The 14865-nt window shown below is 44.2% G+C and overlaps 1 protein-coding gene across 1 annotated transcript in view; it reads left to right on the top strand.

Annotated features, from left to right (window-relative positions):
- npr2 (natriuretic peptide receptor 2) overlaps positions 1-13381 on the top strand; it is a 34713-nt gene extending 21332 nt beyond the window's left edge. The window contains exons 11-22 of the mRNA XM_019888797.1: positions 1005-1109; positions 2355-2426; positions 3513-3672; positions 3762-3917; positions 5072-5240; positions 8907-9053; positions 9637-9760; positions 10439-10507; positions 10594-10768; positions 11352-11450; positions 12653-12744; positions 12857-13381. Of these exons, the coding sequence (XP_019744356.1) occupies positions 1005-1109; positions 2355-2426; positions 3513-3672; positions 3762-3917; positions 5072-5240; positions 8907-9053; positions 9637-9760; positions 10439-10507; positions 10594-10768; positions 11352-11450; positions 12653-12744; positions 12857-12919 (1431 nt within the window). The 3' untranslated portion in view covers positions 12920-13381. The remainder of the gene's footprint in view (positions 1-1004; positions 1110-2354; positions 2427-3512; positions 3673-3761; positions 3918-5071; positions 5241-8906; positions 9054-9636; positions 9761-10438; positions 10508-10593; positions 10769-11351; positions 11451-12652; positions 12745-12856) is intronic.
- The last annotated feature ends 1484 nt before the right edge of the window (positions 13382-14865 follow it).

Here is a 14865-nt window from a genome sequence, read left to right as displayed (position 1 = left end):
TGTTTGCTCGAAATGCCCCCCTGCTTTTTTAGGTCCAACCAACCCCCCCCTCGCAAAACCTGACAAGACTCGACCTAAGAGAGATTTTTTTTTTTTTTTTAAACTTGCCACATGAAGATCAATCAGGGCTTCCTGGAAGCCTGCGCGGCCTCTCAGTCAGTCAGCAGGCCACATGGGACCGGGGGCTGCTGTCTGGACTAGCAACTTCTCAGACCTCCCAGAGGCTGGATTGCCCGTCAAACCTCAGCTCATGAAAAAGCCCACCAGATGGGGGCCGCTGGTGGAAACTTAACCACTTGTCTCCCTTCTCGCCTTCCCCCCAACACCCCCCCCCCACCCCACCAGTCACTGTTCAGCAGGGGGAATTATATAGGGCAAAGGGTAGGCTAACATCTCCCAGGCTGTAAAACAGAAGCAACCAACTCCCGGGTTTTGCTGTGAGAACGGCTGTCAGTCATGAAAAGTCGCCTACCTGCCGAAATGACTGGCCCCCGGGTCTTTCCCGCTGGCTACAGAAATATATTTGTTTAGCGCTGCTCGGCTGGGGTCATGCTAAAGGCACCACGAAGGCGTTTTCATCAAAAGCAACGTCCCGAGTTTCAAACAGGTTTAATTCGATTGTGTAAATTCTCCACGCCAGGGAAATTTACATGTACAGATTCTGCTTGGTTGTGGGGCTCCCTACTTGTACATCCTCTCAACGCATCTTTTTCTTTTTTTTTTTTTCTTGTGCCCCCATACACACACTGCCTCATTCATAACCACCATGACCAAATTATGCACTTGCACGTTTCAACTAGGTGCCCTGTGCAGGAGTCAGTCTCTGCATGTAGAATACGTGCCAACTAGCTGACTGCGAGGAGAAGATTTTGACGAAATGCTGGCAGGCGTAATTCCAAGTCTGAATATAAATGAAGTGCCAGTCCTTTCCCCTGTCCTCTGTTCCCACAGCGTTGGAGAAATGTGATGTGTGGAAAATTTCACTGTGTTTGTCTTATTTCCAGATGAGAGATGTCCAGTTTAACCATCTCACCCGCTTCATCGGAGCCTGCATCGACCCTCCCAACATATGCATTATAACGGAGTACTGTCCCAGAGGCAGTCTGCAGGTAGGGTCCCCTTTGTTTGGAAAACTTTAAATAACCTCGTTTTCAAATCACCCCAATCAATGTCGTTTTAGGTAACTGACAATTCAGATCTGTCGCAGCAAAGAACACAAAGTCAAATTGGTTCACGTGGAATTTGCCCTCAAGAGAATCTTACTTAACGGTTAGCACGCCGGCCTCACGGCGCAAAGGTGCAGGGTTGGATTCCGGTGCGGAGTTTGCGTGGTCTCCATTTTTGCTTCGTCCTTAAAAAGAAACAATTCCTGAAGAACACACATGACCAGAAAAAGAATCTGCATACATTTGATCACTCTACTTCCACAAGATGAAGGGTTCTTGCCTTGAAAAAAAAGAATCCCGAAAGTTCATAGATTGAGTTAAAATAAATGTTTACCTGTGCCCTACCCAAGCCACTGTTCAAAAGCTGTTTTTTCTCATTGCCTTCTTTTCAATAAAGCCACGTTTGAGTTGCAAATGTTTGTTCTTAGCAGTCCTTAAAAAAAAAAAAAAACAAGACAGTCATTTTGTACTTCCTTTCATTCATGTGTTCTTGCTTTGTCAACAATAGCAGCTGACAGTTTGATGTTTGGCGAAGGGGTTTGGGACATATGGCGTATTGTCAACCAAAACCAAAAAAAAAAAAAACTCTGACAGGATGAGGCAGACTCAATGCAGCCATGAAAAGTTGTGGGAATGGGTGAGCCGCTTTTACTGGCAGTAACGAATGCTCCAATCTGCCGAGCACCAGAAGTAAATAAATGAAACTATTCAGTAGTTTTATTGAATGCTGACCCCCAAGAGAGTTGACTTTGACACGTGTGTCTTTTTCTTGGAGAAATGCAAGTGCAGGTTTCTTGAAGGCTTCTTATTTTTGGCCTGCCGTCTCTCTTGCAGCAGCTTATTAAAACGGACGAACTTGGGGAACCATGTGGAACTCAACCGTGGGCTTTATCGCTCGCGGCGCTTGAGAAGTTTTTCTCGATGGCAGCAACTGTTATGATTTGACTGGTTGACAACTGTGTAGTCTGATTCCACACACTGGCCGGGTCATTAGCATCTTGCGGGTTGGCATGTGGGGCCTTGAGCATATGAGAGAAGGCAAGAGAGGTCTGCCCTCAAGGTGTTTTCTCTCCCAAAATACTTGAAAGTAGTCGAGGATAGCAGAAGTGATGTTTTGAAAATAAATCTTTGTCTTTGTAAAAATTTGCTGGTTTCTGGTCATGATGAGCTCGTGTGTATGCCTTGCAGGATATTCTGGAGAATGAGAGCATCAACCTGGACTGGATGTTCCGCTACTCACTGATCAATGACATCGTGAAGGTACACGAGTGGGAAGGGGTGAAGCCACAAAGGCATTTTCAACTGCAAAAAAAAAAAAAAAAAAAAAGATGCTTTGTGAGCCTTAGAGAAACACAGAAACCGCCTCGGTTGTTGCCATGGTTTCGCGTGAATAGTGTGTAAGAGAGAGTACAGACAATATGAACTGGCACAACCAACTCAGCATCCTGTAAATATTACTATTACGCAACCTGGAGAGCAAAAACATCCATTGGAACGCCACATATTTTCTTTCATCGAATCTAATCATGGATTTACTGAAAAAAATCTTTTCTAACCTCGAGAACAGTGGTCCCCAATGGCTCATTTGGTACCGGGCTGTACAGAGTCAAGACCTGGGAGCAGATTGACTCCGTCGGACGTGGCGGAAATGTGGGCAATTCTAGCCAATCGGAGTCCTCTTTCCAACATTGGTTTGCAAATTTAAATCAACAGAGTTTGTCGATAAATGAAAGGAGAAGCAGTGCACAGAATGTACGAGTAACAAATTAGCCAAACGCGGAGCTGAGGGGCAGCCGTGACATCCGAAGATGAAGCAAATTTGACAAGAGAAGTCGCAAACAGCATGCATGTACTTGTCTCAACTGCTCCGCACACAAAAAAAGGTTTGGGGACCTCTGCTCTCCAACACAGATGTTCTTTGTCACAAGAGCCGACTCTTGGAAGGGTTCGATATTGAACTGGATGCATAATGAAGCGCTTCAGTTGAATCGCTCCTTACAGATAGCAGAGTCCAGTGGCGAGCAGACACTGCTGAAGCTTTGAGGGATGTTTCCACAAACTGACACAACCGTTTCCACAAAATATTGTCCATCTCCACTGACACCCCCCCACACCCTCCATGCTTCACCCTGGAGGAATTAACAGTGATTTCACAGAAATTCCCCCGAGACTGCGATGTCCTTGAAACCTGGCCTCTTTTCAATACCCTCAACATGCCTCCACTTGTCAAAACTTATTGTTTCCATGTGTCCGAAAGATACTGGATATGTCCTCATTTTGAGGGGGGGGGGGTGGTGTCCTGCCTGCATGAATGAATGCATGAATAAATGTACCTCTGCTTTCCAGGGCATGAACTACCTTCACAACAGCTATTTTGGCTGCCATGGAAATCTGAAGTCATCTAATTGTGTGGTGGACAGCCGATTTGTGTTGAAAATCACCGATTATGGAGTGGCCTGCTTCCGCTCGTCCTGCGAAAACGATGACTCTCATGCTCTCTATGCGAGTAAGTTGCCTTTGTCCCGATCGGATGTACTTCCCGTATCCTTGCCTCCGTTTTGACAGCGCCTCACTTTTTTTTTTTTTTTTTTGTAGAGAAGCTGTGGACAGCTCCCGAGCTCCTGATATACGACCACCATCCTCCTCAGGGGACACAAAAGGGTGACGTGTACAGTTTTGGCGTCATCCTGCAAGAAATAGCCTTAAGGAATGGGCCTTTCTATGTGGAAGGCATGGACCTCAGCCCTAAAGGTAAACTTAACTCCTGCGCACCCTTTTGTCCACGAGAGAAAACCCACACAGGCACGGGGAGAACATGCAAACTCCACACAGGAAGGCCGGAGCCGGAATCGAACCCTGCGCTTGTGTCTCATATTCATCGTTTGATCCGAAACCCGAATGTCTTCAGTATCCAGCAAAAAACAAAGGAATTGCCGCTGTTGTTCTAATACTTTTGGAGGGGACTGTCAAAGCAGCTACCAAGTGTTCATATATTTGGAGAGGCAATTTTCTGAGCCTCGGGCAGAGCATTCCAGAACTGAGGGGCCCAAGACCACATAAGCTCGACCACCTTTTTGCTTTTGAGGCATCAGGAATGCCAGTGGAGGCCTGTCTGCTGTCTCACACTGGAGCTCATTTTTAGAAACGGAGGTGGGGGGAGTTGAGGGGGGGGGCCTGGATGTTTTCAAGCTGATTGGTAATATGATTTCCAAAAAGGACCAGTCGTAAGTGTAGTCGAAAAACTGAGCCGATGGGATTTTCGTCATCTGGTCTATATTAAAAGTGGAGCTGCTGCTTTTTATGCAAACAGAAAAAAAAAAAACCGACTGGTTTGAGCACTTACTTACCACAGTTCTGAAAAGTATAACACGTAGACTTGAAGCCACTCTTGTTGGAGGAAATAATTTTTCAAGGATATTTAACAGTCGTTTTCTCCGCGTAAACGCAGTGCTCTCGTTCTGTTTGCCTTCAAGTTCGGGAATGGTCGCCAGCTATTGATTATCAGGCGATGACAAGGCCTCAGTGGCAAAGGAAAACCTTGAAAGCTATTCAAGAGCAAGTGCTCAAACCTTTACATCACCACAATGGCTATCTAACATCCCCTCGGGGGATTTTCGTCACCGGATGACGTTTTTGAGATGTTTATTCACGGTCACGCTCGGTGGTGATTGTACAAATGCCACTAATCCACGAACAGGCAAAAGGAGCCTGAACCTTTTCCAAGGTCTGATAAAATGCTTTAAAATAACAGCAGAATCTTAAAACACTATCGTAGTGCTTTCCAAACACGATTGAAACCAAAGAAGAGGAAGTGGCGATAACCTTTGGAGTGCCATGTTTCCAAAAATGGCCAACAGAGATCTGTTTTGCGTTTGGCTCAGCGCGACCTTTCCTCTCCACCTCAGAGATTGTGCAGAAGGTCAGAAACGGCCAGAAGCCATACTTTCGGCCCACGACGGATACGAGATGTCACTCGGAGGAGCTGACCATCCTGATGGAGGGTTGCTGGGCCGAGGACCCTGCGGAGAGGCCCGACTTCGGCCACATCAAGATCTACATGGCCAAACTCAATAAGTAAGACGCCGCCATCTTGCATTTGGAATGATTTTAATTCGATTCTTAAAAACAATTGCGGTCATCTCAATGTCACTTCATCTTCTGTCTGCCCCGCATAATTTTGATCAGTGTATTCAAGCTGCACCAAAAAAAGCAGTGGTATGAATCATTTTTGTTGACTGATCCAAACGCTCATCGTGCTCATCGTGGCATGCGTGCCTGCGTATGCGTGCACATGCGGTAACGGGTTGATCGCGGGATTGGTCGGTCGCTTGAAAAGTAGATCTTCGGTCCAAACAGGTTGGGCACCTCTGACTCAAGGCAATCTGCATAAAAGCGAAGCCGAATGTATCGATCGAGGCCCGGTGGCGTTAGTAGATCTTCGGTCCAAAAAGGTTGGGCACCCCTGACTCAAGGCAATCTGCATAAAAGCAAAGCCGAATGTATCGATCGAGGCCCGGTGGTGTTAAAATCATCTTTGCGGTTCATTATGCTTGACACAAGCTTGGAGACATTTCCCAATAATGTAACTGAACATAAATAGAATTGAGCTATGAATAAAATGCATCGGTACCGGGGGTCGCAAAGGAGTTGGAATCCATTTTCTTTGGCATTCCCGAGTAGGGGCCTTTCGTGATCGACTACAAAGCAAACGTGTTTGCATGCCTGTCCTGTAATCTCACAACGTAGAGATTGTGAGATCCGCCTTGGCTGCACAGCGCCTAGGGCCGAGAAATCCTTGTTTTCATCATACCATCCGCAGTCAGGTTTCATGAAATCAAATTCAATCATACACAGAACCTTGTCGAACGCACTCATAATTCATGTTGGAGCCAACCTAAGTAAAATGCAATGTTTTGCTTCGCTTCATCGACGGTATTATGGGCCTCCTTCACTAAGTGTGCGTATGCACAAACTGCAAAAAAAAAACAAAAAAAAAAAACGCTACGCCAAATGTATGTATGTGTGCTAATGGTGTGAATTTCATCAACAATAACTGCCCCCCTCGCTGTACGAGATGCTCATTGATTGGCTCGCAATTTTTTTGTCTGTGCATGTTTTGCTGACAGCCTACTCCGCTTTAACTTGGGAATTAATTAAAAGTGTTGAGCGTCCTTAGCAAGCTTTCCGTTGACACGAACATTTTGAAAATAGGATGAAGGCTGAGAAACGTCGGGGACCAGCTCTCACAACTTTTTTTTTTTTTTTTTTTGTCTTCAGTTTGAAGCAATTACACAAAGGTATTTGCTCTGTTTTGCCACCAGTATGACCCCTCCTCTATCAGTCAAATGGCAGATAATCCTCGTAATGTCGAGCTTTCCATTTTGGCCTGGTCTGGAGGGAGAGAGCGCCGCGTGATCGATCACCTCGGAATCACTCAAGGAAGATCTTGACAGTGGCATGCGCTGTCCTCCCACATGCGCGCGAGGCCCTTTTCATTGCGCAATGCAGCAGGATAATGCACCGTTGCTGCTTATTTTCATGAAGTCAATGCCTGTCGTTGACGTGACGTGATGGATGTGCGCCGCTCCATTTGGCCCGCTCACGAGCTTGTCCCGAAGGGCGCAGTAACAAGAGGGGTGTTCAGCACTAAACGGTTTGTTTAACCCGCACGGAGTTAAAACTCCACCAAAAGCCGACCTCTCGCTGTGCAAGTCCAACTGTGTGTATACTACCCGCCTTATGCTACAACAAGTGTGCTTAACTACTTTGTAAACAAGAAAGCACTCAGCTGGTCTCCACCAAACTGTACCGTTGATGGCGCCCGATGCTTATTTTGTTGTATCTGCATCTGGATCTTGAGGTCCTTTAATAATACACATTTATCACTGTGACTGGGCCCAATGTTTTCCCCCGAAATCATCCAAAAGCTCGTGTGGGGAAAACGAGAGCGTCACTCTCATATCAAGGACTGATTCAAAAACAAAATACTGATTTTAAAACGTCATACTTTTCCAAAGTGAACCTCAAAGTTATGGGACAAAAGTAAAACCAACATTCTGAGACCAGCGGACGCCGCCTTTATCTGGGCCTTCATTTATCAGCTTGTCTCGTTAAATCTTGGTCTGGTTAGATGTTCGAACAAAAGTTAAACGCGGTGACTTCAGTCAACTGACAAAAATGTCGACAATCACTTTCGCTGTTCAAACTGAGGGCGGTGTTAATGTGCCAGTACATTTTTCTGAAGTAAAAGTTGTCAGTCAGGGATTTTTCTTTCTTTCTTTCTTTCTTTCTTTCTTTCTTTCTTTCTTTCTTTCTTTCTTTCTTTCTTTCTTTCTTTCTTTCTTTCATTCTTCATGACCATCAAGGCACATTTCAAAACACCTCCCCTTAAAATTGACATCAACGCAAACGGACGCAATAGCAGGACTTTCTTTGGAGAAGTAGAAAAAAAGTCGTGTTTCGTCACGGTGGTCTCTCAACGCAGTTAAACGAATTCAAGCATTAAACGGCCATTTCTTGGTCCTTGCCTAAAAACAAATTTTAAGCATCGCGTCTGTTTTATTCATGAGAACACCAATTCACGAGTCGCTGTCATGATTAGGTTGCGGCTTCGTTTTTCTTCAGGTTCCGATGAATGATGGGGAAAAAAATCGAGACTAAATTGTGTGATGGCGCACAGCCTGATACGTTAGCCCTCAGTGCGTAGCATGCCTCCGATTTGTTGTTCTTTAAACTTCAACGACGCGTGGGTGTTTGTAGGATGTGTGACACACGAGAAACATGGCGGGAAGCCAGACATTGATACGTTACACCGGCAATGTGGTGCCGATGACTCACAATTTTTCTCCTTTAGAGTAAATTCCTGGATACGTGTTCTCCGTGCGAGCGCAGTATGCGTCTGCATGCGGGGAGTGCGAGCGTATAAATGCAGACATCTCTTGAGAAGTCGGATTATACAATGCATAGAGTACATAATTGCAGACATGTGGGAGCTGCTCTAATTGTGATGAAAAGGACACGAGGAATGGCTTTGTGTTTGTGTATGAGACACACATTTTAAAAAATGAGACTGCCACTTCTATAGTTATCCCAAATGAACTGTGATAAGAGCATCCAAACTACTGTATTCTCATGTGCATAAAAATGTGCGCCATTATGGAAAAGATGACAGATCATGAACGTAGCTCACCTCCATCTCACTTCTCGTTAGAGTTGCACAATGCCTACAACGTGCAAAACATTTGGATGCTTGATATTGGAAAGGTTCCAGTCCGTAGCGTCTTTCATCTTTTTCAACTGGCTAAAGTCAAGCCTCTCCTTTCTCAAGAGCACTTTGAAAAAGTCACTCATGCTTTATCACATCTCGGCTGGATGACTGTCATGCGCTTTACTTTGGAGTCAGCCAATCCTCCATGAGGCGTCTCCAGTTGGGCCAGAATGCTGCTGCTCTTGACTGGTACATCACTCCTACTCTGGCATCCCTTCACTGGCTAATTTTGGAGTTCTTTTTAAGATCCTATTATTTGTTTTCAAATCTTGAAATGGCCTGGCCCCACATTACCTCTCTGAGGTCCTCCTCACCTGCCCGGTGCCTCAGGTCTTTGGACCAGACACGATTATAGGTACCGAGAACTAAACGTCGGCCTTTTCCATAACTATAAATACAGTTGAGTTGAGTTGTTTGCTACACCAAACTGTCAGCAGTCGTCTAATTCTGCTCTATGGGGGTGTTTTCCACAGGGAAGGCAGCACCAGTATCCTTAACAACCTGCTATCCAGAATGGAACAGTACGCTAACAATCTGGAGAATCTGGTGGAGGAGCGAACGCAAGCTTACCTGGAGGAGAAAAGGAAAGCGGAAAATCTTCTCTATCAAATTTTACCACAGTAAGAAAAAAAAAAAAACACTCACAAACACACGCGTCATTTCCCACCAAGGCTGGATTTAAACTGTGCGACCAATTCCCCCTTTCGTGCCGAGGAATTGTTTTTACTGTCAGTTTATATTGACATTAAAGTGAGCCATACACAATATCACTGGTTTGTACTGCTTATCTGCAACAAGCGGCACGTCCACATGGCCAAAATGCATTTATCAGGCTCAACGCCACATTGAAGCTTTTCTCCGTGATGCAATCTCACTGTAGATGAGAGGGAACAGAAAGGCCTGACAGGCGACCTAACAATCAAGTTGAAGTAAAGAGCAGATAGTGAGTGGACTGAGGAGCCTGGGAAACGCATCACTAGCAAATCCCACCTTTCCCCAGCGTTCTATCCATTTTCCATCTGAAAAATACTCGCTCGTACAAAGACACCCAGTCAGCATTAGGAGCGCTTGAGAGAAAGGACAATTCTTACTTTCCCCGCCATTTGTTTAACGTTAGTGTCCTCACAGACTCCGCCAGCATTTTATTCGTCCTTGTCTTATAGTATATTTACATATTGAACTCGTGTCTCTCTGCGCCCGCAGTTCTGTAGCAGAGCAGCTAAAGCGAGGCGAGACGGTCCAGGCGGAAGCCTTCGACAGCGTCACCATCTACTTCAGCGACATCGTGGGCTTCACGTCCATGTCTGCGGAGAGTACGCCGCTTCAGGTACTGTGACATCTTTAAACATCGAACCAATTCAAATCGAAAGGCTCCGAATCCTTTTTTTGTCATGTGTAAACACTTTCCATGGACCAATTTCAATTTCCTATCTCCAAGTAAGACTTACTCTTCCCTAGAGTGAGTGTTTCGACATGCTTACTGTAACTCAGAACAGTATGACTGTTAAGAGTACAGAGACGCAGAGTTGAGTCATATTAAACCACAAGCGCTACCTCCGATTCTTAAAAGAAACACTGTTATGATGTCCGACCAGAACCGGAGGGTCACGCAGTCATGTTTGGACAACCTTATGCCCTCATCCTGATGGGAATTGCCTTCGTTACTGTGGTGTGGTTCGAGATGATGAGGCTACTGTATATGGAAAGCTGCAGTCGGTACTTGAAATTGTTGTTGTCTCAAAGCTCTCAGGGAGTATGTATTCCTGGCAAGGCTTAAGCAGCTAAACATCTCTAATGGCAAAAAACTAAACAAAAAAAAAAGGAGGTTGGGTTTCAACTCCATCTAGAATGTCTTCTGGATTCAGAATCCCAGACCAGATGTTTCTTTTTGGAGTTTGCTGCTCATGTTTTCACTGTCCTCATGTGTTTTTTTTTTTTTCATACGGGTACTTCGCCCCAGAGTTGAGAAACATGAAAGTTAACAAGCTGCTCTGTTCCTCTCCAGGTGGTCACGTTGCTCAATGACCTGTACACCTGTTTTGACGCCATCATTGACAACTTTGATGTTTACAAAGTAAGTCCAAGTCTCAGTGCTAAGCTCTATAATCATGCTTCGATAGAAGTATCTGAGATTAATCACGCGTCTGATTTATACGTGAGGTGGAGACCATTGGCGACGCCTACATGGTGGTGTCAGGTCTGCCTGTGCGGAACGGGAAACTCCACGCCCGCGAGATCGCCGGGATGTCACTGGCATTGCTGGAGCAAGTGAAAACGTTCAAGATCCGACACAGACCCAACGACCAGCTGAGACTCAGGATAGGTATCCACACAGGTGAGATTAAATGTACGGGTGGCCATACGTATGGATGAAGGCTTTGCCTAAGAGCAATGCAATCCTTGACCTCTTGCAGTCCTCCAACGCTCTTGAATAAACCACTTTTTGTCTGAGTGGTGGGTAACTGGCAATATGGTACCGAAGCAGTTTTTTGCGTGCGTTGTCCCAAGCTTTAAACGTCATGTCCCCAAACTGATCAAGCACAATGCTCTCTTTTACAAAGTAAATGAGGTTGTCTCCAACACTTGTTTACAGCTTTTGCCAACCGCGCATTCAGTCAGTTAGAGTGCACATGCAATTTAGCATGTGCTACCTGATCACAATCTTAGTAGATCACGTGTAAATCAGTAAAGCAGGCCATAAGTGTGTCTGTTCGCGCATGCCGTGCTCTGGTGTATGTGCTAGCGAATAACACGTACAGTATCTGCATCATTTTAGCCTGATGTAATTTACAGTTGACGCATATCTACCTGTATCTATGTAGCTACCTAGCTAGCTAGCTACCTCGCTAGCGCTATTTATGTACATAATCGATCTAGCAATGAGCTACATTATGTAATAGTACTTTTTTGTTTTGTAGGTCCAGTCTGTGCTGGAGTGGTTGGTTTGAAAATGCCCAGATACTGTTTGTTTGGGGATACTGTCAACACGGCATCCCGAATGGAGTCGAATGGAGAGGGTGAGCGTCAGGATCCCTTGTTATTGTTTGTTTTTCTCAGAAGCCCTCAAGTGTCTTTACAGTCTGACTCTCCAACATGTGATACAAATTTCCTATTGCTGACCATTTCAGCCTACTACTTTTTTTTCTTTCTACTTGCTGTCCCTTTGTTGTGCAATAATGTTTCTGAAGTGATTTAAATGAACTTGTTTTCGTAACTAATTGAAGAGGTTATCTTCGGTCAAGTGTTTCCATTCTGCGTGTTTCTTGTCATCACTGATTTTTTTTAAAAGGCCAAAATGAAACAGTCCACATGAATGTTAATGACTTTCTTTTCCTTCTGATTCTCAGAACGAGTCAATTTATTCTTTTACTAAATGAAGAAGTCGAGGAAAATGAATGTCAAAACCGTGACACTTTTTAAAACCAAATGACTGCTCAATGACTAAATGAAGAAGTCGAGGAAAATGAATGTCAAAAACCCTGACACTTTTTAAAACCTAATGACTGCTCAATAAAAAATGAAGACACATTCACGGTTCATTCAGTTGAATTAAGCTTCTGACAACAGTGACACGGATGGCTACACGTTCGCTGAATTAAACTGGACATTGTAGATTTTCATTGTTTGTTCAGATGTCGCAGGTAAGCTGGAGGCTCTCTAACGCCATTCTGCGATGTGGAATTTTTCGAATCAAACAAGATTTACAAACCCCGTGTGGTTTGAAAATCTTGTTTGATTCAATTAAAATTTCCCTCCTCATCCCCTTTGTCATGTAAGCCATCCAAGCCTTATTTAGTGATGGTTCTATTTTTAACGTGCAATGACAGGAACTCATGTTCTGAACGTGTGGTGGGATATCACTGGAGCAAGCCATTGGGCGTATTGATTAACTGCTAAGTCGCTTCCTGTGTTCTGCTTCTGCTGGTAAATAATTGATAGCACTTAAAGTGGAGGGGCCCTTAGCCAGCGCTAAATTGCAGCCTGAAGCCGCCGTCAAGATCCGCGTCTCAAATATCCTCCGTGTGCGGCAAATGCTCAGAATAATACAGACTTGGTAGCATTTCAGATCAGACAAGACTGAGCGTGACTTCTCCATTTTTTTTGAAAGGTCCGACTCAAGTCCTGGACACAAATGGCCAAGTGGCAATTTGATCATGGAGACATGTTGTAAATGGAGTTTTTTGGGGGGAAAAAGTAAAAAATAATGTGTCTTTTACAGCTCTGAAGATCCACGTCTCGTCAGCTACCAAAGAAGTATTGGACGAGTTCGGCTACTTTGATCTACAGTTACGAGGAGATGTTGAAATGAAAGTAAGCCGTTTATAGCGAAGTGATCACATTTCAGCAAGCAAATTGTGGATATAACGTGACCCTCGAGCACCCTTCGTTCCTCTTGATGAACTTATTGATTTGTGTGTTTCAGGGCAAAGGTAAAATGAGAACCTACTGGCTTCTCGGGGAGAAGTCTGATGTGTATGTTATCTGAGAGGCGGAGACGACATCAGAATATCCGGTGGCCGAGCCACTGCTTTATTTGTTCTAGAATAAGTCTTTTGTGTGAGATTTCCATGCAGAGGAACATCAACCATACACCCAAAAACGGAGGAAATTCCAGGTATTTTTATGACCTGAATGCTGCAACTACAAAACAAAAACATGATGGTTGTTTTTTTTTGGGGGGTTTTTGTATGAAGACATTTTCTGTCCTCGGAGTGAGTACTTTTCACAGAAAATATCTTATTTTTTGTGCTTTCTATATTCCAATTTGTATAATGTGTTTTGAAGTCAATGGTGTATGAATATTTCCTTGGATCACCTTTTGAAGACAGTGTTTATCTACACTGCTGGCAGGCTTTCATAGTGCTATACAGAACAACGCAAGATATGTATATATATGTATAGCCAAGATACTGTAAAATATTTTGTTCAATAAACTCATTAAAATGTTCTTCTTTCAGTCTTGATTTTAGGAAGAGGGTCTTATGATCCAGTACCCCGACCATTTAAGTTTATACATTTGGTCAAGTCTTCGCCTTGTCAATATATCTTTCACATTACAACACGGGAAAATTGTTTTGTGATGATTTGAAATCAAGTCATGTTCCTTTTGGAGTTTATACATTTGGTCAAGTCTTCGCCTTGTCAATTTATATTTCACATTACAACACGGGAAATTTGTTTTGTGATGATTTGAAATCCAAGTCATGGAAAAAAAAAAATGTTCATCAGTTAGCTTCAGCCCAATTCAGTGTATTTTTAGCTGTGGACAGCTGAGAGAGAGTGAGGCGAAAAAGCGAGTTGGCGGCCAGCATCTGTGTTGTCGTGACATCACCGCTCATTAGATGCTCGTTATCAGCTGTGGCACTTGGACTCCATGTGTGTGTGTGTGTGTGTGTGTGTGTGTGTGTGTGTCTGCTGGAGACCATCTCCCCCTACTGCGTGACTGTAATTACCGCCCACTTCCTCCTGGTAAGCGGTGCCTGTTAGAGGTGGAGCATGAGAGATCATCAGTGACTTTCTCTGCTGAGCCGCGCGTTTTCTTCGAAAACTTCACGCGAGAGACCTGGCTATCTGTCATCTTGATCTTTGCAATCTTTTCCCTGTACAGAAAACGTGATCATCAACCTGTCCACGGGGCATTTTGGTTCACGTATAACAATCAAACCTGTCCCATAATTATTGTGTTTATTCATGTTTTTGTGTTTGCGTGTGTGGATGTGTTTTTATGGTATTTTAAGAAAAAAAATATAAATACACACACACACACACACACACACCAGGCTTTACATGACATCTAAAATGACACATACGAATCCTCTCCAAGACTTTCTGGTGTCATGTAATGTTCTGACAGAAAATCTGCATACATATAAGCTAAAATTGCTTGTCGCCATAGCTACCGCCCACTAATCCTTCCTGAATGCTCAGAAAGGATCAACATCTCCCGGCATTGTCCTGTGATTGACAGAACACGCGTTATGAGATTCGCGAGTAAAGCCCCGTTTTGATTTCCCCGTGACATTGCTGCGTTTCACAATCTGCTTAGACGGGAGGTGCAGGTGGCTTTCTCGAGGTGCCGGCGCAAGGAGGATTTGGTGATATTTTCTTGCTTGTTTGTAGGCTTTTGTGTGCAGCATTTGTTTTCCAGCTCTTCGATAGTTGCAAGTCGTTGACACAGAAGGTCAATGATTTGAAACAAAGTCCATTGTCAGACAAAGGGGGTACGAATTACGACTCCCCCTTGAAGCCAATAACTGATAATGTTTACAAAAATGCCACTCGTGGAGGGGGGGGGGGATTGATGTCAATGGGACTACATGTAGTTTACAGAAATCAGTAATGATAGCGAGTCAGCAGAGATGTTTTCAGCAGAAGCATACAAGGGCAAAACCCACTTTATTTAAAAAAAAAAAAAAAACCATTGATTTGGTC

Source organism: Hippocampus comes, unplaced genomic scaffold, assembly GCF_001891065.2.
Source record: "Hippocampus comes isolate QL1 unplaced genomic scaffold, H_comes_QL1_v1.1 scaffold347, whole genome shotgun sequence".
Lineage (NCBI taxonomy): Eukaryota > Metazoa > Chordata > Actinopteri > Syngnathiformes > Syngnathidae > Hippocampus > Hippocampus comes.
This window is presented reverse-complemented; position numbering and strand designations above follow the sequence as displayed.